Below are 22,272 nucleotides of genomic sequence, written 5' to 3' on the forward strand. Positions count from 1 at the left end.
GTTCTACACCTGGTTCTACACCTTATTATACACCTGGTTGAACATCTGATTTTACACCTGGTTCTACACCTGGCCTGGTTCTAGACCTGGTTTAACATTTGGTTCTACACCTGGTTCTAGACCTGGTTCAAGATGGGTTCTACACCGGGTTCAACACCTGGTTCTACACCTCATTATACACCTGGTTCTACACCTCATTATACACCTGGTTCTAGACCAGGCTCTACACCTGGTTCAACACCTCATTATACACCTGGCCTGGTTCTAGACCTGGTTCTACACCTGTGGGTGTTCCCCTCCTGTGTCATTGAGACAGTGTGACACAGTGAGGTCACAGTGATGTCACAGTGAAACAACAACCTGTGTGTGTTCAGGTCGTGATGAACCCTCAGAGGAAGATCATCTGGCCTGGAGGCGAGACGGAGAAACCAGTCGGCTACCAGATGTCCACTAAACTGAAGGTACTGCTGGTCCTACTGGGGGGGGGGGTCAATGATTTGGGGGGTGGGGGGCTATGATTCAGGTGGGGGGGGTCTATGATTCAGGTGGCTGGTCTATGATTCAAGTGGGGGGTCTATGATTCAGGCGGGGGGTCTATGATTCAGGTGGGGGATCTATGATTCAGATGGGGGGTCTATGATTCAGGTGGGGGGTCTATGATTCAGGTGGCTGGTCTATGATTCAGGTGGGGGGGTCTATGATTCAGATTGGGGGGGTCTATGATTCAGGTGGCTGGTCTATGATTCAGGTGGGGGGTCTATGATTCAGGTGGGGTGTCTATGATTCAGGTGGCTGGTCTATGATTCAGGTGGGGGGTCTATGATTCAGGTGGCTGGTCTATGATTCAGGTGGGGGGTCTATGATTCAGGTGGCTGGTCTATGATTCAGGTGGGGGGTCTATGATTCAGTGTGACCGATGAGTCGGCATGTGTCCAGATCGTGACGATCCATCAGGAGCCGTTTGTCTATGTGAAGCCGACGAAGGCCGACGGGACCTGTAAGGAGGAGTACACCGTCAACGGGGTCCTGATCAAGAAGGTGATCTGTACTGGACCCAACGGGACCATACCAGGTACACACACCTCCAAAGGTTCTCCTGGTTCTCACCAGGAGACGACCAGCCAGATCAGTCTCAACAGTCACCAATGCATTTCTATAGAAATGACCCTATTTAGGATTTAACTCCAAATGACAAATATTAAAATATTTATGATTCTTAACATAATGTACAATATTTCTGTGTGTGTGTGTGTGTGTGTGTGTGTGTGTGTGTGTGACTCCAGGTCAGCCCACCGTCCCTCAATGTTGCTATGGTTTCTGCATCGACCTGCTCATCAAGCTGGCCATGAGCATGAACTTCACCTACGAGGTTCACCTGGTGGCTGATGGGAAATTTGGCACACAGGAGCGCGTAAGTATATCAGATGTACTACTGTTACTATCAGATGTACTACTGGTACCACAGATGTACTACTGGTTTAGCTCAGGATGTAGAGGGGGTTGGCTGGCAACCGCAAGATTGCCGGTTCGATCCCTGGCTCCTCCTAGCTGAGTGCCTGGTGTCCCTGAGCAAGACACCTCACCCTTATTGCTCCTGACGAGCTGGCTGTCGTCCTGCGTGGTTGACTCCACCGTCGGTGTGTGAATGTGTGAATGAATGGGTGAGTGAATGGGTGAATGTCAGTCATTCCAGTAAAGGTCTTTGGACCAAAGCACTATATAAATGAGGCCATTTACCATTTACTGGTACTTACAGATGTACTACTGGTACTACAGATGTACTACTGGTACTTACAGATGTTATACTGGTACTTACAGATGTATTACTGGTACTACAGATGTACTACTGTTATTATCAGATGTACTACTGGTACTACAGATGTACTGCTGGTACTATCAGATGTACTACTGGTACTACAGATGTACTACTGGTACTCTATGGGCCCTAGTTTCGTGGTGCAGCGCAGGGTGGCGCAGGGTGGCGGAGCCGGCGCAATGCAAGTTTCGACCCGCGCAGCCTTGCGCACCATCAGTTTGGCAGTTTGGTGGATCGCCTGCGCCAAGATGGGTGTGGCGGCGCAGCAGGGGGAGGCGTCACAGATTCAGCTTGGCGTAGCGGAAGTTTCGTGGCAAAAAGCCTCGCCGAGACTGCGCTGAAAGCTCGCCAGCTCCAACCTGGTCTACTTTCGGCGCAAGGCGTAAATAAAGTCCATTCATTCAATGCGAATCACAGCTGGCGGATCGGAAGTTTGGCTGACGGCGCGCAGTGCGCACACGTCACCGAGACCTCACAGGCAGGTTTCCACAGTTCCAGGCACATTTAAATGCAATAAATAATCACAACAAACACTATTTAATGCAACTAATTGAATCAACACGTGAATTTATATCTATATAGATTGTCCCGTCACATCTGACGTCAGATCAAAGGCGGATGGCACGCGTAACGGAAACTCAGCCTCTCGGACCAAAACATCTCCCTCTCTCTCTCCTGTTTTTTATAATATCGGCATTGTTATTATTATGATACGCACGCACAGCGCGTGATGCGCGTGGTGGGAGCGGCGGCGCTGCTTCTGTCATCGGGTTGTCAAATGACGGAACTTGCACTGAACCTCCCCTAACGCATTAAAGGAGAGGAGAGGAGCTCATTTGATTGGTGAAGATCTGAATCGGCTGTATTAATCCCAGTCCACGCCTCGTCTCCTCCTCGTCTCCCACTCACGCCTTCTTCTCCTCCCTCTTTCCCACTTGCGCCGGTGGGCGAGACGGGAGGTGTGCCTGCGCGAGACTGCGCGGTGCACGAAACTTGCAAAGTCCAGGCGGACACACCCCGTCGGCGCGGCGCAGGTGCGCTGAAAGCTGACTGCGCCTGGTCTACGAAACTAGGGCCCTTTGTCTCTTGGTTACTGCAGCATCACTGAGGCTAGTTTCCATGGAGACTCTGTCCCTCAGTCTGACCTTGTTGAGGACAAGAGACATGACGCCCACTCACTGATGTCCTCCTCCCCCCTCCTCCTCCTCCCTCTCTTCCTCCTCCTCTATCTCCTCCTCCTCTACCTCCTCCCCCTCCTCCTCCCTCTCCTCCTCCTCCTCCTCTATCCCTTCCTCCTCCTGCAGGTGAACAACAGTAACAAGAAGGAGTGGAATGGGATGATGGGGGAGTTACTGGGAGGTCTGGCCGACATGATTGTGGCTCCTCTGACCATCAACAACGAGCGCGCTCAGTACATCGAGTTCTCCAAACCCTTCAAATACCAGGGACTCACCATCCTTGTCAAGAAGGTCAGCTGATCTCTGTATACTCTCCTCTCATTGGTGGGAAGTGTGAGAACCTTCTTAAAAGCTACAGTTGGTTACTTTCCATCAAACACAACCCGACAGGGTTACTTCCTGTCTACCTGTAAGATGATGAAGCTCCGCCCGCTGACCAGAGCGAGCGGAACCTTAAACAGCATTTTGGTTTCTGATCGGTGTGTTTGTGTTGTTAGGAAATCCCCCGCAGCACTCTGGACTCGTTCATGCAGCCGTTCCAGAGCACACTGTGGCTGTTAGTCGGTCTGTCGGTCCACGTGGTGGCAGTGATGCTTTACCTATTAGACCGGTTCAGGTAACCGCCGCTTCAGGGTCTCATTGCTAGAGAACCATTAGCCATGACACTACACACTGTGGGTTGTTAGTAGTGTTTTATATGTGTGTGTGTGTGTGTGTGTGTGTGTGTGTGTCCCTGCAGCCCGTTTGGAAGGTTTAAAGTGAACAGTGAAGAAGAAGAAGAAGACGCCCTCACCCTGTCCTCTGCCATGTGGTTTTCATGGGGAGTACTGTTGAACTCTGGGATAGGAGAAGGTTGGTGTTCCTCTGGCCGCTCGCTTCCTGTCCTGCAGTCCTTCCTGCTCCACTAATAACACTCATACCTGTCTGTCTCTCTGTGTACCTGCCAGGAGCTCCCAGAAGTTTCTCAGCGAGGATTCTGGGTATGGTGTGGGCAGGTTTTGCTATGATCATCGTAGCATCCTATACTGCCAACCTGGCAGCCTTCCTTGTGTTGGACCGGCCTGAGGAGCGCATCACTGGCATCAATGACCCCAGGGTGAGACCATCTGCTCTAGAATATAACCATCTTTAATCTGATTTTCTTTTGGCTGCACCTTAAGAAGACTTTCACCGTCTGTTACAGAATGAGTCAACTCAAGTAGAAAGTATTATTTTGGGGTGGACCAAAGTGCTTTACAGACACATTTTAAACCTCAGTTATGTAATAGTCCACTGATGCTGACCCTGGTCTGTGCTGTACACTGTTGTTTTTAGCTGCGTAACCCATCAGACAAGTTCATCTACGCCACAGTGAAGCAAAGTTCGGTGGATATCTACTTCAGAAGGCAAGTGGAGCTGAGCACCATGTACCGGCACATGGAGAAGCACAACTACGAGAGCGCTGCTGAGGCCATCCAGGCCGTCAGAGACAAGTAGGCTTTTTAAGCACAAAATCAGTGTTTGTCTCTCTGTACTGTGGAATGGTCTGGCTCTAATGCCCCCCCCCCCCCCCCCCCCTTCCTCCTGCAGTAAGCTCCATGCCTTCATCTGGGACAGTGCTGTGTTGGAGTTCGAGGCATCACAGAAGTGTGATCTGGTGACAACGGGAGAGCTTTTCTTTCGCTCTGGATTCGGGATTGGAATGAGGAAAGACAGTCCGTGGAAACAGAATGTTTCTCTGGCTATTCTCAGGTAAAGACAGTCGAGCACATTTGTATAGCCCTGATTTAAAGCATTTGGAAATCAGCATTATACCCTGCTGATTTCTTATACCCTATACCCTGATGATTGCTGACATATTATACCCTGCTGATTCCTGACATATTATACCCTGCTGATTCCTGACATATTATACCCTACTGATTCCTGACATATTATACCCTGCTGATTTCTTATACCCTATACCCTGATGATTCCTGACATATTATACCCTGCTGATTCCTGACATATGATACCCTGCTGATTCCTGACATATTATACCCTGCTGATTCCTGACATATGATACCCTGCTGATTCCTGACATATTATACCCTGCTGATTCATGACATATTATACCCTGCTGATTCCTGACATATGATACCCTGCTGATTCCTGACATATTATACCCTGCTGATTCATGACATATTATACCCTGCTGATTCATGACATATTATACCCTGCTGATTCCTGACATATGATACCCTGCTGATTCCTGACATATGATACCCTGCTGATTCCTGACATATTATACCCTGCTGATTCCTGACATATTATACCCTGCTGATTCCTGACATATTATACCCTGCTGATTCCTGATACCCTATACCCTGCTGATTCCTGACATATTATACCCTGCTGATTCCTAACATATGATACCCTGCTGATTCCTAACATATCTATACCCTGCTGATTCCTGATATATTATACCCTGCTGATTCCTAACATATCTATACCCTGCTGATTCCTGACATATTATACCCTGCTGATTCCTGACATATTATACCCTGCTGATTCCTGACATAGTATACCCTGCTTTTTCCAAACATATTATACCCTGCTGATTCCTGACATATTATACCCTGCTGATTCCTGATACCCTATACCCTGATGATTCCTAACATATTATACCATGCTGATTCCTAACACATCTATACCCTGCTGATTCCTGACATATTATACCCTACTGATTCCTAACATATTATACCCTGCTGTTTTCTGATACCCTATACCCTGCTGATTCCTAACATATTATACCCTGCTGATTCCCGATACCTTTTACCCTGCTGATTCCTAACATATTATACCCTACTGATTCCTGACATATTATACCCTGCTGATTTCTTATACCCTATACCCTGATGATTCCGACATATTATACCCTGCTGATTCCTGACATATTATACCCTGCTGATTCCTGACATATGATACCCTGCTGATTTCTGACATATGATACCCTGCTGATTCCTGATACCCTATACCCTGCTGATTCCTGATACCCTATACCCTGCTGATTCCTGACATATTATACCCTGCTGATTTCTGACATATGATACCCTGCTGATTCCTGATACCCTATACCCTGCTGATTCCTGACATATTATACCCTGCTGATTCCTGATACCCTATACCCTGCTGATTCCTAAAATATTATACCCTGCTGATTCCTCACAATTGATATCTTGGTCCGACCTGACTTTTGCCCTCATACATATTTAACCCAACTTGTCTTCCTGATATAAATAAGGTCATTGATGCCTCAGCACATTTCGTTTTCGCCCCTCAGTTCTCATGAGAATGGCTTCATGGAGGATCTGGACAAGACGTGGGTTCGATACCAGGAGTGTGACTCCAGGAGCAACGCCCCCGCTACCCTCACCTTCGAGAACATGGCAGGTAGGAGCCAGACCACGAGACAGGTGTCAGACTGAAACTTGCTGCTCTTGGTGGATGTTAAGGTGCTTGCTGTCCTCCTCAGGTGTGTTCATGCTGGTTGCCGGGGGCATCGTCGCCGGGATCTTCCTCATCTTCATTGAGATTGCTTATAAACGACACAAAGATGCTCGAAGGAAACAGATGCAGCTGGCCTTTGCTGCTGTGAACGTCTGGAGGAAGAACCTGCAGGTACCACACTCGACTGTTTTCTACTGTACTCTTCTCCACTCAACACTGTGTACACTGATTCTAACCTTCTCAGCTCTACTTTATGCTCTTATTTTCTTCTGTGTTGCTGTTGACATTATTTTATTGAACTTTGCAGGAACAAATGTTTTAAATGATAATTTTCACTTGTTCATTTGTATTTGTTGATGCAAGAAGTCCATGTGAATGTTATTATGATGTGATTTATATCATAAGATCACATTTCAGGGAGTTTATCGCCATGAACCTGCTGTTTCTGTTCAAAGTTACCATGGAGCTTTAGATGACTTGAACCAGACCAGGTCTAGAGGTTAAGCGGTTGAAGGATGGAGCTTAAAGGTTAAGGATTGGGGTTAAAGGTTAAAGGATGGAGGACCAGTGAGAAAGAACTGAGAGAGTTCAAGTTTCTGTTGTTTGAGTCAGTGAAGAGATGAAAATGATCTTTTTTGTCATCGACTAATAAACTCCAAGAGTAGATGTCGACATGTTGATCTCTTGATCAGCAGCTGATCAATGTTTACATTATTGATTCATCTTTTGAGAAACAGAGAGCACAGTGTCGTCTTCATATAATTATTATTACATTTATAGTCGCGTAAACTGAGAAATCAGCGAATATTTAGTGTAAACAATCCTTTAACTATTATGATAGTTGCAGGTTAATTTCCTGTCAGTCAACTAATCAAGACAATGCGTCTTAATATTAATGAATAAAATGATACTCACAAGAAAAAGAGATGTTGCAGCTTAAGAAATATGAAATGTACTGAGAGGCTACAAGACATTAACAGATGCATAACTCATTTAATATTTAAGAGACACTGAAAACGTTAAACGTGTTTATTGTTTATTGTGGAAGTCCACAGAACAAACATGTTGAACCGTTGTGAATGGATAAACTGTTGACACATAAACATATAAAATGACATAAAAACAAGAGTCAACAGACAATCAATCAAAATGGAAAGGATAAATGAACACCGACACTGGGGGTCTGGCTCTCTACTGAGTCATAAACAAACATTAATAAAACATAAATACATGTTCTATATGTGTCTCATCAATATTCATGAGACAGACGAGTCTCTGATCTCAGATCTGCTGAACAAGAAGCAAACGGGAATTCATTTCTCTGTTTAAACTTTAATGTGTTTGTGTTGTTTGCTGCTCTCAGATCAGCACAACTTGTAAAAGTACAATGTAGTACAATATGGTTGTATACAAGTACAATGTAGTTCCACAGTAGAAGTAGACCTCATTACAACACAGTAGAAGTACGACACAGTAGAAGTACACTAGTTCATGTAACTTTGGTTAGTATTCAGTCTTTATATTATAATATTAAAAGTTCATATCTCTTTCTGAGATCTTCTTGTTGCCCGACCTGTGAAACTACACAGCTGCATGATGTCACTGTGATGTCATCTGTTGCCATGGAGAAATGGTGTCCTCGTCAACACACAGACAACCTTGTGTCTCCTTGTGAAAGAACGGCCTCGTTAAAACCTTCTTGTTCTCTGTGGACCAACGAGAGGACGCGTTTAAGGTCTGTCACGTTGTTGTCGACTCGTCTGATGACGATGATGAAGATGTTTTAGATGATGAAGACGTTTTAGTGGACGAACATCGGACATTCCAGCTAGTCGGTCTTCTGGTTTACAACTGGCTGAAAGCTTTGAACACGTCGAAGGTGAAGAAGACGCCTCTGAGGAAGGAGCTGAGTTCACAGCAGCAGAAACCAGATGTTGTTGAGCCTTCGAACACATTAATAGTCATTTCACTTCCTCTCCGCCTGGATTAGCACTTCAAACACTAACGCCGCTAACGGCTAGCACCTAGCAGAGGCCCATTAGCACTTCAAACAGGAAGATTTGCACTCTGGACCCAAAGCTGCAGAGCTGAAGATTCAAAGCGTCTTCAGTTGGATCAACAGACTCAACAAGATCACTGCCAGCCCATCGCGGCCAAGCCCCGCCCCTTCCTGTGTCCCCCATGTGACCTTAAATCAGAATATTAATGAAACTGAAACTAATCAGTCAAGAAGAGACAAATGTCTTCCTGATCCCTTCTGAACTCCTCATGTGATGTTTGTCACTTTAACAGACTCAGAGTGTCGGAGCTTTGTCGTGCTAACATACTGTGCTAATGTTAGCTCAGCAGGTTTTTACTTCAAAATGCAACATTTTAGAAACAGTCATCTCCTTCCAACCTCTCTGGGTAACGAGATGCAACGCTCTGATTATGATCGCCCTAACCCTTACCCTCGAGAATAAAGGTGGTATTTTAGAAATTTAAGGATGCATTTGGAGGTTTGAGATGGTATTTTGGAGGGTTAAGGTGTTATTTTGGTAGATTAAGGTGGTATTTTGGTGGAATAAGGTGTAATTTTGAAAGATTAAGGTGGTATTTTTGATGGATTAAGGTGGTATTTTGGTGGTTTAAAGTGGGATTTTGAAGAATTAAGGTGGGATTTCTGATGGATTAAGGTGGGATTTTGGTGGATTTAGGTGGCATTTTGATGGATTAAGGTGGTATTTTGGTGGTTTAAGGCGGTATTTTGCATGTTTGCTGTCAGTGTTTCTCAACCCTAGGGCAGTGTTCATGGTGATATTTTTATGTGTCATGTGATTCCCCGTGATGTAAACTGTATTGATTTGTTTTTCAGGGCTGGGAGTTAATATTCCACCTCTAAAATACTTAGAGATAAGAGTTGTTGTTAAAGTGAAGTATTCTGTACTTTTCTTCTCGTCATCACGTCCCACGTGTAGCCTATTTAATAATAAACGTTATATATGTGGCACTTTACTTGTCATTTAATGTAGAACAGCTGGTCCACCTTAAACGTCAGTCCACCTTAATTAATCCTGAGTTGTCGCTAACTGGCTTTATTAAGTACAAGTACACAAGTTCAGTATCAGAGCTGATACAACTGTCAGTGTTTCCCTGTGGGATTTGTTGACATCGAGGAAAATATAGAATAGTAGTATAATAATCATAATAATAATAATAATAATAATAATAATTGATCGTTTGATACCCAGCCCTGGTCTGACCGGTCCACTGTGAAAGGTTAAATGTGTAACTGTTTATGATGTCATTCATGTTGACTCCCCCCCCCCCGGCTTCCTGTGATGTACTCTCTGTTGTGTGTTGTGTTTGTGGCGGTCAGCAGTAAAACAGAGAGAAGCTCTTTTTACTGAAACATAATTTCATCTGCAAACCAAACACACACACACACACCAACTACTACTACTACTACTACTACTACAACTAGTACTAGTACTACTGCTGCTATTACTATGACACATACTAGCCCAGTTTCATTCCCAGGCCTTGATAGTACACATTCCACTGCATTATTTTCATTTGTACTTCATCATACTCCATGGTACTTCATCCTCCCTAGTACTCCAATAGTACTGCAGTACACAGAGGTATAAGTATGCAGTGATGTGTGAGTGTAGTACTACAGTACTCAGAGGTATTAGTACTGTTAGGTGTTAATGTGTGTGTTTATTTTAGGATAGGAAAAGTAGAGCAGAGCCCGAGTCCCAAACCTCTTTTAGGTCCATCACTGCGACCTCCGACCTCAAATGCCGTAGCTCCGGGGACGCCACGGTAAGGAGATGAAGACCTCGTCCTGTCCTCGTCCTTTCCTCCTGTCCTCCTCCTGTCCACCTGTCCTCCACCTGTCCACCTGACCTCCACCTGTCCTCCTGTCCACCTGTCCTCATGTCCTCCTCCTGTCCACCTCTCCACCTGACCTCCACCTGTCCTCCTGTCCTCCTCCTGTCCTCTTCCTGTCCTCCCTGTCCTCCTCCTGTCTCCTGTCCTCCCTGTCCTCCTTTCTCCTGTCCTCCACTTGTCCTTTTCCTGTCCTCCCCCAGTCCTCCACCTGTCCATCTCCTGTCTCCTGTCCTGTTCCTGTCCTCCCCCCGTCCTCCTCCTGTTGTCCTGCTCCACCGGTCCTCTTCCTGTCCTCATCCTCCTCTCGTCCTCCTCCACCTGTCCTCTTCCTGTCCTCCTCTACCTGTCTCCTGTCCTTCAACTGTCCTCCTGTCGTCCTCCTCCACCTGTCCTCTTCCTGTCCTCCTCCACCTGTCTCCTGTCCTCCTCCACCTGTCTCCTGTCCTCCACCTGTCTCCTGTCCTCTTCCCGTCCTCTGCCACCTGTCCTCTTCCTGTCCTCCTCCACCTTTCTCCTGTCCTCCACTTGTCCTCTACCTGTCCTCCTCCACCTGTCTGCTGTCCTCCACCTGTCCTCTTCCCGTCCTCCTCTACGTGTCTGCTGTCCTCCACCTGTCCTCTTCCCGTCCTCCTCCACCTGTCTCCTGTCCTCCACCTGTCTTCTTCCCGTCCTCCGCCACCTGTCCTCTTCCTGTCCTCCTCCACCTTTCTCCTGTGCTCCACCTGTCCTCTACCTGTCCTCCTCCACCTGTCTCCTGTCCTCCACCTGTCCTCTTCCCGTCCTCCTCCACCTGTCCTCTACCCGTCCTCCTCCACCTGTCTCCTGTCCTCCACCTGTCCTCTTCTTGTCCTCCTCCACCTGTCTCCTGTCCTCCACCTGTCCTCTTCTTGTCCTCCTCCACCTGTCTCCTGTCCTCTACCCATCCTCCTCCACCTGTCTCCTGTCCTCCACCTGTCCTTTACCCGTCCTCCTCCACTTGTCTCCTGTCCTCCACCTGTCCTCTTCCTGTCCTGCTCCACCTGTCTCCTGTCCTCTGGCTGTCCTCTACCTGTCCTCCTCCACCTGTCTCCTGTCATCCACCTGTTCTCTTCCCGTCTTCCTCCACCTGTCTCTTGTCCACCACCTGTACTCTTACTGTCCTCCTGTCCTCCATCTGCCCTCCTGTTGTCCTCCACCTGTTCTCTTCCCGTCTTCCTCCACCCATCCCCTGTCCTCCTCCTGTCCTCTTGGTGTCCTCCTGTCCTCCTCCTCCATCTGTCTCCTGTCCATTATCTCCTTGCTGCTGCCATCTGTCTTTATCTTCCTGCCTCTATCAGCTCATCAGTCCCACAGACAGACAGGCAGAGACAGACAGACAGAGAGACAGACAGACAGAGAGTGTTTTGTTCGATCAAGTCAGAGTTGCTGTTTTTCACTCAGAGACGTCCTCTTGCAAAGGAGACGTTAAGAGGACAGACTGTGTGTCTGTGTCCTCTGTGTCCTGTTGTCTGTCTGTCTGGTTGTCTGTCTGGTTGTCTTCCCCTCTCTTTCCTATTGCCTGTCTTCGTCCTGTCTGTCTTGTTTGTCTTCATCCTGTCTGTCTTGTTTGTCTTTGTCCTGTCTGTCTTGTTTGTCTTTGTCCTGTCTGTCCTGTTGTTGTCGTCCTGTCTGTCTTGTTTGTTGTCGTCCTGTCTTTCTTGTTTGTCTTTGTCCTGTCTGTCCTGTTGTCTGTCTTCATCCTCTCTGTCTTGTTGTCGGTCTTAATCCTCTCTGTCTTGTTGTCTGTCTTCACCCTGTCTGTCCTGTTGTCTGTCTTCATCTTGTCTGTCTTCATCCTGTCTGTCCTGTTGTCTATCTTCATCCTGTCTGTCCTATTGTCTGTCTTCATCCTGTCTGTCTTGTTGTCCGTCTTCATCCTGTCTGTCTTGTTGTCTGTCTTCCTTCTTCTGTCCTCCATGTGTCCTCCTCTATCCCTTTCAGGTTATCTTTCCTCCGTCCTCCAGGTCGTCCAGCAGAGACTCATTTCTCTCGCCTAACGTCTCGTTTCCAGCGACTCTTTAACAAGACGAAGATGTCTGACTGTAATCTCTAATCTGTAATTTCTAATATGTAATCTGTAATATCTAATCTGCACTCTATAATCTGTAATCTCTAATATGTCACCTCTAATATGTAATATCTCATCTCTCAACTATAATTTGTCACCTCTAATCTGTCACCTCTAATCTGTAATCATTCATCCCTAATATGCTATCTCTAATCTGTAATGTATCACCTCTAATCTGTCACCGCTAATCTGTAATCTCTCATTTCTAATATGCTATCTCTAATCTGTAATGTATCACCTCTAATCTGTCACCTCTAATCTGTAATCTCTCATTTCTAATATGCTATCTCTAATCTGTAATGTATCACCTCTAATCTGTCACCTCTAATCTGTAATCTCTCATTTCTAATATGCTATCTCTAATCTGTAATGTATCACTTCTAATCTGTCACCTCTAATCTGTAATCTCTCATTTCTAATATGCTATCTCTAATCTGTAATGTATCACTTCTTATCTGTCACCACTAATTTCAAACTGTCATCTCTCATCTGTCATCTCTAATATGTCATCTCGAGCTCATCTCTAATATCTCTGTTTCTGTGGACGTCTTCATGTCCTTCTTTCAGCACGTAAACAGGTCGTCCCTCTGTGGAGGACAGACAGCTTCCTGTTTTCCTCTCTTTTACTTCCACAGAGTCTCTGTTGATGTCTTCTCAGTCTGCTTATTGATCAGACTGCTTATTGATCAGACTGTCTGCTTATTGATCAGACTGCTTATTGATCAGACTGTCTGCTTATTGATCAGACTGCTTATTGATCAGACTGTCTGCTTATTGGTCAGACTGTCTGCTTATTGATCAGACTGCTTATTGATCAGACTGTCTGCTTATTGGTCAGACTGTCTGCTTGATCACTGATATCTGCCTCATGTCTCTGTGCTCATCTCAGTATTCTCTATATGAGTGTTTCTCTCTCGGTGGTTTGAATGTGTCCACTTCTGCACCCCCCCCCCTCCCCCCGTCCTCCTCTGCAAGCACGACTGACCTCTAGACCATTATGGACCTCCATTACAGTTTCTCTCCATTTGTTTGGCTCATTTCTTGAAACAGACCAGACGTTCTCAACACTCTTGGTGCTTTTGCCAAAATAACCTGGATGTTTCAGCACAACACCATGGCTCACCTGCAAAAGCTCATATCTCTCCCAAAACAGTTCACTCATGTGTCAAATCTAAATTCCTTTCTCATATAAATAGTCAGTGCCCTCAAAATGCATCATCCCTTTGGCATTGTGTAAGCACTGCAAGTCAAAGGGCCCTAGTTTCGAGATGAGTGAAACTCCTCCTCCGTTAGTCAAGTTCTAGTTTCACCTGAATGACTGTACTCAATTTATCAAACGTTCCAAGAGATTCATATATGGTATTCATGGTATTATGTTCTTGACTCATTTTGACAATTGATCAGACTATTGTGCAAGTGATGACTTACACAATGAAATGATGCTGACATGTTTTGAAGAGAACAACCATTAGACTGAGAATCGACAATCAGTTTAGATCAACAAGATCTATTCACTTGGAAATTGTGCTAAATGTAGGCTACCTGTACTTAATCATTGGCAAAGATGTAATGAGATATTGAGACATGTACTAAGACAATTGCAATTTGATTAATGAATGAGAAATGCAATCCTGTTGTGGACAATTGCCAAGTGGTTTGGAGATTTGTCCATGTTGGTTTGAGAATGTAATTTCTGTTTCAAGAAAAGAGCCAAACCAATGGAGAAAAACTGTAATAGACACCTGATCGATCAGTCTGATCCATATTTTATTCAGGGGTCATTTATTTTCATTATGCAACACGAGGACACAGTTGTAGTGAAATTCATGGGTGCTATGGTTATTATATATATATATATATATATATATATATATATATATATATATATATATATATATATATATATATACACAGACACAGTACAGTGAAAATAGAATAATAAATCTGAATGAAATAAGAAAAGAAAGTGGAGGATGTTTGTTCGTTTTAATAACAGTTTATATCTACATGAATGGTTTGATCAATAAATCATCAGTTTCAAGAGGAGAAACCAATAAATCAAATCAGACGTCTCTGAGGTCGGCTGTATGTGTGTGTGTGTGTGTGTGTGTGTGTGTGTGTGTCCAGGTGTGAATAATTGTGTGTGTTTCTGCTCTCTCGCTGCAGCCCTACCCCACTGACATCACTGGCCAGCTCAACCTATCAGATCCTTCCGTCAGCACCGTCGTCTGAGAGAGAGAGACTGCTGCTGAGCTACACACACACACATTAAACACACACACACACACACACACACATTAAACACACACACACATTAAACACACACACACACACATTAAACACACACACACATTAAACACACACATGCTGCCCTCGCTCAGCATCCTATGACCAGAGGCTCTTTTATTTTGAAGGACCTGTTTTATTTTGAAGTTTTTGATGTCGTACGGTTTCCTGTCACACTGATGGATCCTCCTCGAGCTCCTGACCTCCAGCGTCTCGTACACCTGCCGATCGATCGGGAATCCTCTTTTGTTGATCGGTCAGCAACGTATTGATCGATCGGAACCCGTCGGTCGATCGGGGATCTGATCTCTGATCAGTGGTGGGCCGAGCCTCTGGGACAGGAAGTACTTTCTGTACTACATGGCTGAGCCCGGTGAGGCTCATGGGAAACGTAGTGTCCAGGGCTGCTTATAATTTATAATGCGTGTAAGATGAATTATTAAATGTTTAGAACGCTGTGATTTCAGCAGATGTGAGGACATTTGATTATTAATGATCAATATTTCTTCTTCACTCTCTTTCCAACGGTCTGCTGATGAAGTCCATGAGAAGCAGCTGAAAGCTCCGACACCGTCATAAAGTCCTCCTGTCTGTTGTGTTATAAACAGTTAATTAAGTCTTACACTGCTTATAGACTATAAAGACACGGATCAAAGGGCAACACATTAATAAACAACATTATTGATATTATCGAATAGAAATTAAATCACATTTATATATTGGTACTTTCTTAAATATTTAAAGAAATTATTTATTATATTCAAAAGCAGCAAATTTCTTTTGTTTCAAAACAAGTTTAATTTAACTACATTTAACTTTATATGAGTTTATATCAAAGTCTGATAGGTGTTTAAGGACAAAACAACAAGTAATTATTAATATTATTCGTTTTATATTAGTAGTAGTAGTAATATTACATGGGAAACTACAGTGAAGATCAGATGTAGAAAAGGATTCAGTGTAATTATTTAGGTAAATTAATTAACAGACAAATTGACCTAAATAATTACATTCACTTTTATTTTGAAACGAACAGGAAACATATTGATGGCAGATTTCATTGATGAGGAAATACAATTGGTGCAAATATTTGTGTTTTTTTATATTTATTTATTTTACTTTCAGTCATATCTCATTTAATTTATATTTGACAGAATTGATTTTATATTAGAGATCAATATTCTGATTAGAAGTTAGAAAATACTCCCTGATTCAGAGGCTCCGCCCACCATCCCCATGACAACCCAGGGCATGATGGGACATGTAGTCTCTGCTGATGATGTCAGACTGTCTACCTCCACGACCCCGAAACCCAGACCGGAACCAGAAACCGTGAAAACCTCCTAACTCCAACTGGGACGAGTTACGAGCTTTTCACGTCACTTTAAAGTGTAAATTAATATTCATGTGAATATTAATATGATGTTAATATGTTGATGTTAATATTAATACTGTATTAATACTCGTTCTGTAAAAACCTCACACATGCATGAAACATTCAACACAGCTGAGCCTCACTGAGAACAAGGAAACGTGCCAACGAGTCTAAGTCCCAGCCGAGTCCGAGTCCCAACTGAGTCCAAGTCCCAACCGAGTCCCAACCGAGTCCAAGTTCCAACCGAGTCCCAACTGAGTCCAATTCCCAACCGAGCCTAACCGAGTCCAAGTCCCAACCGAGTTCAGTTCCCAACCGAGTCCAAGTCCCAACCGAGTCCCAGCCGAGTCCGAGTCCCAACTGAGTCCAAGTCCCAACCAAGTCCCAACTGAGTCCAATTCCCAACTGAGTCCAAGTCCCAACCGAGTCCCAGCCGAGTCCAAGTCCCAACCGAGTCCGAGTCCCAACCGAGTCCCAGCCGAGTCCAAGTCCCAACCGAGTCCAAGTTCCAACCGAGTCCCAACTGAGTCCAATTCCCAACCGAGCCTAACCGAGTCCAAGTCCCAACCGAGTTCAGTTCCCAACCGAGTCCAAGTCCCAACCGAGTCCCAGCCGAGTCCAAGTCCCAACCGAGTCCCAGCCGAGTCCGAGTCCCAACTGAGTCCAAGTCCCAACCAAGTCCCAACTGAGTCCAATTCCCAACCGAGTCCAAGTCCCAACCGAGTCCGAGTCCCAACCGAGTCCCAGCCGAGTCCGAGTCCCAGCCGAGTCCCAGCCGAGTCCGAGTCCCAACTGAGTCCAAGTCCCAACCGAGTCCCAACCGAGTCCAAGTTCCAACCGAGTCCCAACCGAGTCCAAGTCCCAACCGAGTCCAATTCCCAACCGAGTCCAAGTCCCAACCGAGTCCCAAACGAGTCCAAGTCCCAACCGAGTGTCTCAACCGAGTCCAAGTCCCAACCACGTCCAAAGTCCCAACCGAGTCCAAGTCCCAGCCTTGTCCAAGTCACCAACCGAGTCCAAGTCACCAACCGAGTCCCAACTGAGTCCAAATCCAAGCCGGGTCCCAGCCGAGTCTGAGTCCCAACCGAGTCCAAGTCCCAACCGAGTCCCAACCGAGTCCAAGTCCCAACCGAGTCCCAACCGATGCCAAGTCCCAGCCGAGTCCAATTCCCAACTGAGTCCATGTCCAAGCCGGGTCCCAGCCGAGTCCGAGTCCCAACCGAGTCCAAGTCCCAACCGAGTCCCAACCGAGTCCAAGTCCCAACCGAGTCCCAACCGATGCCAAGTCCCAGCCGAGTCCAATTCCCAACCGAGTCCCAACCGATTCCATGTCCCAGCCGAGTCCAAATCCCAACCGAGTCCAAGTCCCAACCGAGTCCCAACCGATGCCAAGTCCCAGCCGAGTCCAAGTCCCAACCGAGTCCCAATCGAGTCCATGTCCCAACCGAGTCCCAACCGATGCCAAGTCCCAGCCGAGTCCAATTCCCAACCGAGTCCCAACCGAGTCCCAACCGATTCCATGTCCCAGCCGAGTCCAAGTCCCAACCGATTCCCAACCGAGTCCAAGTCCCAACCGAGTCCCAACCGATGGCAAGTCCCAGCCGAGTCCAATTCCCAACCGAGTCCCAGCCGCGTCCGAGTCCCAACCGAGTCCCAACTGATTCCAAGTCCCAACCAAGTCCCAACCGAGTCCAAGTCTCAGCGGAGTCCAAGTCCCAACCGAGTCCCAACCGATTCCAAGTCCCAGCCGAGTCCAAGTCCCAACCGAGTCCAAGTCCCAACCGAGTCCCAACCGATTCCAAGTCCCATCTGAGACCAAGTCCCAACCGAGTCCCAACCGGGTCCAAATCCCAATCAAGTCCCAACCGAGTCCAAGTCCCAACCGTGTCCAAGTCCCAACTGAGTCCCAACCGAGTCCAAGTCCCAACCAATTCCAAGTCCCAACCGAGTCCAAGTCCCAACCAATTCCAAGTCCCAACCGATTCCAAGTCCCAGCCGAGTCCAAGTCCCAACCGAGTCCAAGTCCCAACCGAGTCCCAACCGATTCCAAGTCCCATCTGAGACCAAGTCCCAACAGAGTCCCAAACGTGTCCAAATCCCAATCAAGTCCCAACCGAGTCCAAGTCCCAACTGTGTCCAAGTCCCAACTGAGTCCCAACCGAGTCCAAGTCCCAACTGTGTCCAAGTCCCAACTGAGTCCCAACCGAGTCCAAGTCCCAACCAATTCCAAGTCCCAACCGAGTCCAAGTCCCAACCAATTCCAAGTCCCAACCGAGTCCAAGTCCCAACCAATTCCAAGTCCCAACCGAGTCCAAGTCCCAACCGAGTCCAAGTACCTACTGAGTCCCATAGACGACCCTCGGAGCTTCGTTATCATAAATATCCCAAAAGTGTCTGTTGGAAAAAAAACTGCTCAACGTGATTAGATCGATCGATCAATACTTTATTGATCCGAGGGACATTGAAGAATTCAAGATGAATGCTCAAATAGCTACTAGCTAATCATAGCATCAGTCATTGAGAAATAAAGAATACATTAAATATTACTTTTATTTTGAAATTACAATTTAACCAAAATAATCTTCAGTTTTTTTTGTTTAGTTTTAATATGAAAGTCTGGATGAAGTTTAGACTTTTCCTGTGGGCTTCACAATAAGAGCGGCAACAGAAACACTTCATTTCATGTATCAGTGATGGATAAAACACCCAATGACTTTTATTTTAAAATTAAATTTTAAACTTTTCTTCAAGTTTTAATGTGAAAGGAAATGAACAGGAAACAACTGTGATGTGTTCAGGTTCCTGTTCTTGCGGTTTATTGGAGCTGATAAATGATTGATCACATTGATTTGTGGTTGAGAGCAGCTCTGATATTTCCCGTTGACTCTGAACGCCTCGTTGTTCTCGGAAGTCGGCTCGTTTCACACATTCACACTGACGTTGTGTTCAAGGTGAGCTGCACCTGAACGTTACGCTTACCGAGGTCCACCCTGGAACATGAATAAGTCGTATATAAGGCATCATCACACTCGTGATGCTGCTTTGCTCCAACAGAACAGAGGGGTATTCCACCAAACTCGCTAATTAAAGCGGCGCTTACCTGGTTAAGCCTGGTTAGAACTAACGCCAACTTCCACTTGCGGCTAAACCCGTTCCATTAACGCATTTCAGCCGCGCCTTGTTGAGGCTTATTCAAGCCAGGCTAACGTTGTCTTGTGTTACGCACGTTCACGGGATATGAAGCCAGCCCAGAACCGTGAATGTCGAATCATATTAATGGAACTGTATGAGGAGTACAAACCCATCATAACCAATAAAGGGAATACTGTAGTGATAAATAAAAATCACGAGGCTGCTTAGGCAAGAATTACCGAGCGATTTAATACGGAAGTACCGTTAAGAGTAACATGTTCTAATAAAACACTGACTACAACTTCTCTAATGTGAGGATAGTGTAGAGGTAACGTGCCGGCTTTACATGCGGCCGGCCACGGTTCAATTCCTGACTATGGAAGTTTGAGAAACTTCTTTCTTTGGCTGGAACTCTCTCTCTCTCTCTCTCTCTCTCTCTCTCTCTCTCTCTCTCTCTCTCTCTCTCTTTTTTAGATAGGCCTAGTAAATGCATCTACATTGACCAACTCATTTATCTCAACTATTTAATGAACACATTCAATGAACCTATTAATGAACTCACCTGAAAGGAATGTATGAGGCTGTAAATTGCATGCAGCAATGTCTTTGTCATTGGGATCTAAAACATGCTATTAATAATAACATCTTTATGCCTATCATGTTTTTGCAAGTTATATTTGGGTTCTGGGGAAATTGTATGACATATTTATCATAGTTAAGGTAAAATGTTGGTCTAATTCTCTGATCTAAAGACAATTATACAGGCAAAAAAACATAAAGAAAACACACATGAGATGTCTTCGCCGGGATGTGAACCTGCGATGCCCACATCCGGGGTCAGGAGCATCAGCACTCACCCAACTGGGGGCTTTAGATAACTATATGGCCAGTTGGTTTTAAACAAAATAAACGATTTATTCATATTTTTTTAATTGCAAGCATGTATTTTTGATGAAAATATAGTCTGTTTGTACTTCATATATGTAATTTTGGTCATTTTTGGTCTTTGACGTGATGAAATCACGAGGACTCGGCTTGGCGGAACCTTCTGCTGGTCCAGTTGTTTCCGACAGACGGACTTCTCTGAAACCCCCGCTAAAGTAAGCCTGATGGTTAGCCTGCCCCGGAGCAGGCTAGTTTGGTCGGATAAATTCCCATGGTTACTTAGCGGAGAGTCCCTCAAGTCACGTTGATGGAACGCAACTCTCGCTAAAGGTAGCGAGGCTTATCGAAATTAGCCCGGCTTTGCGCTTAGCGAGTTTGATGGAATACCCCTCAGTTCTCCATGGACCGTTCCCTCCCGTCGTTGATCAATAACTACGTAGAAACACGATCACGTTCGGGTTATTGATCTCTTCATGTCATCAGCTGGTTGTTTATTTAAGTTGATTAAAGATTTCATTGAAAGAAACTTGAAACCTGAATAAACCTGCGTGTTTGTGCAGCTCACCCTGATGTTTATATTATGATGTCATGCTGTGATGTCATTGCTATTTTTAATTTTGTAATGATTTGATGTTAAACACTGAATGAGTGAGTTTTCTCCTGATGATGATGATGGTGATGATGATGATGACCATGGTGATGGTGGTAATGGTGATGACGATGAAGATGGTGATGATAATGATGGTGATAATGGTGATGAAGATCGTCTCACTACTGTGTGTATTAAAGTATAATCAAGTGTTTCCTGTGAAAGAGGAAGTGACGTGATGTATCAACTGTGTCATAAACACTGAAACTGTAGAAGTTTCCCTCCTCTCTGTGAAACACAGTCGACCTTTGACCTCTTCAGGCAGCGACATGACCCGTGTTAGTGCCGTTAGTTTCTTGTTAACGTGAACAGTTGGACTGGGAGGAGCACAGACCAGTAAGGTGGTCCCGTGGTCCCAGTGGTCCCGTGTCTCCTGAAGACGCCGCGGTGATGAATATTAATAAATGTTGAGTGTAACTGCAGATGTGAAGGTTGTAACAGAAAATGACACGTTTCAGGAATAAATGAATATTTACTGCAGTGTTCTCTCTTTTGTCCACAATAAACATTTTAATGTGTTTCAAATATAAAACATGGTCTCTACAGGTCTCTGGTCTCTACAGGTCCTCTGGTCTCTACAGTTCTCTGGTCTCTACGGGTCTCTGGTCTCTACGGGTCTGTTGTGAAAAAAATAGTAAGCTTGAATATAGGAGGAGAGTCTATGGGTTGTATCAATAACAGCGCTTTATTAGCACAAATATCAGGAAAACATATTCCGGCAGTTAAACGTGCACGGACCTAAAAGTGAACTCAACATAGGGTTGAATTTACTCAAAAGGCGCTTTACAACAGAGTGCGCAGCGTATTTCAAGAGACTCCGCATGAGTCTGATTGGCTCATTCTATAGATGCAGGCGGAGCGTAATTTTAGCATGCCGCGGCCTGGTTGGAGCGCTGGGTATCTCCACCCACACTGGCTCATACGGTCCATCCCTCCGGGTGCTGTCATCTATGTATTGTGTGTGTATGTTGTCGAGATGCATATCATGTGCTTGTCATGTGCTCCTTCCTGGTGCGGCTACACAATGTGTCCGTTCATTGTGTGTTGTCGGGTGTATATCATGAGCTTGTCATGTGCTCCTTCCGGGTGCAGCTACACAATGTGTCCGTTCATTGTGTGTTGTTGGGATGTATATCATGAGCTTGTCATGTGTGTGTGTGTGACCCAGATGTGATCCTCTCTTGTGTTTCCTGTTTTCAACGTATGGCGTACAGATGGAATGCCCTGACACAGTTTCTAACCCTCACAGTATTTTCCACTAGCCTGAACATCTGAGTCTATGTGTAGTAATTTAAAACATGTGTGATTAGCTTATGTATTTACATTTTTCTCCACAGGTCTCTACAGGTCTCTAGTCTCTACAGGTCTCTGGTCTCTACATGTCTCTGGTCTCTACAGGTCTCTGGTCTACAGGTCTCTGGTCCCTGCAGGTCTCTAGGTCTCTGGTTTCTATAGGTCTCTGGTCTCTACAGGTCTCTGGTCTCTACATGTCTCTGGTCTCTACAGGTCTCTGGTCTACAG

The 22,272-nt window shown here is 45.4% G+C and overlaps 1 protein-coding gene across 5 annotated transcripts in view; it reads left to right on the forward strand.

Annotated features, from left to right (window-relative positions):
- Positions 1 to 16,954, forward strand: part of grin1b (glutamate receptor, ionotropic, N-methyl D-aspartate 1b) — a 37,102-nt gene extending 20,148 nt beyond the window's left edge. For 2 of the 5 annotated variants that reach the window (XM_084025456.1, XM_084025458.1), the window contains 12 exons: positions 375 to 461; positions 937 to 1,072; positions 1,284 to 1,411; positions 3,121 to 3,285; positions 3,492 to 3,610; positions 3,734 to 3,846; positions 3,942 to 4,090; positions 4,309 to 4,466; positions 4,564 to 4,725; positions 6,296 to 6,405; positions 6,488 to 6,633; positions 10,174 to 10,296. In XM_084025456.1, the coding sequence (XP_083881582.1) occupies positions 375 to 461; positions 937 to 1,072; positions 1,284 to 1,411; positions 3,121 to 3,285; positions 3,492 to 3,610; positions 3,734 to 3,846; positions 3,942 to 4,090; positions 4,309 to 4,466; positions 4,564 to 4,725; positions 6,296 to 6,405; positions 6,488 to 6,633; positions 10,174 to 10,281 (1,581 nt within the window). In that variant the 3' untranslated portion in view covers positions 10,282 to 10,296. Of the gene's footprint in view, positions 1 to 374; positions 462 to 936; positions 1,073 to 1,283; positions 1,412 to 3,120; positions 3,286 to 3,491; positions 3,611 to 3,733; positions 3,847 to 3,941; positions 4,091 to 4,308; positions 4,467 to 4,563; positions 4,726 to 6,295; positions 6,406 to 6,487; positions 6,634 to 10,173; positions 10,297 to 14,590 lie in introns of those variants that run through there. The other 3 variants (XM_084025460.1, XM_084025457.1, XM_084025459.1) reach the window with 3 other exon arrangements.
- The last annotated feature ends 5,318 nt before the right edge of the window (positions 16,955 to 22,272 follow it).

The sequence above is a fragment of the Eutrigla gurnardus genome (assembly GCF_963514095.1).
Source record: "Eutrigla gurnardus genome assembly, chromosome: 13".
Classification (NCBI taxonomy): domain Eukaryota; kingdom Metazoa; phylum Chordata; class Actinopteri; order Perciformes; family Triglidae; genus Eutrigla; species Eutrigla gurnardus.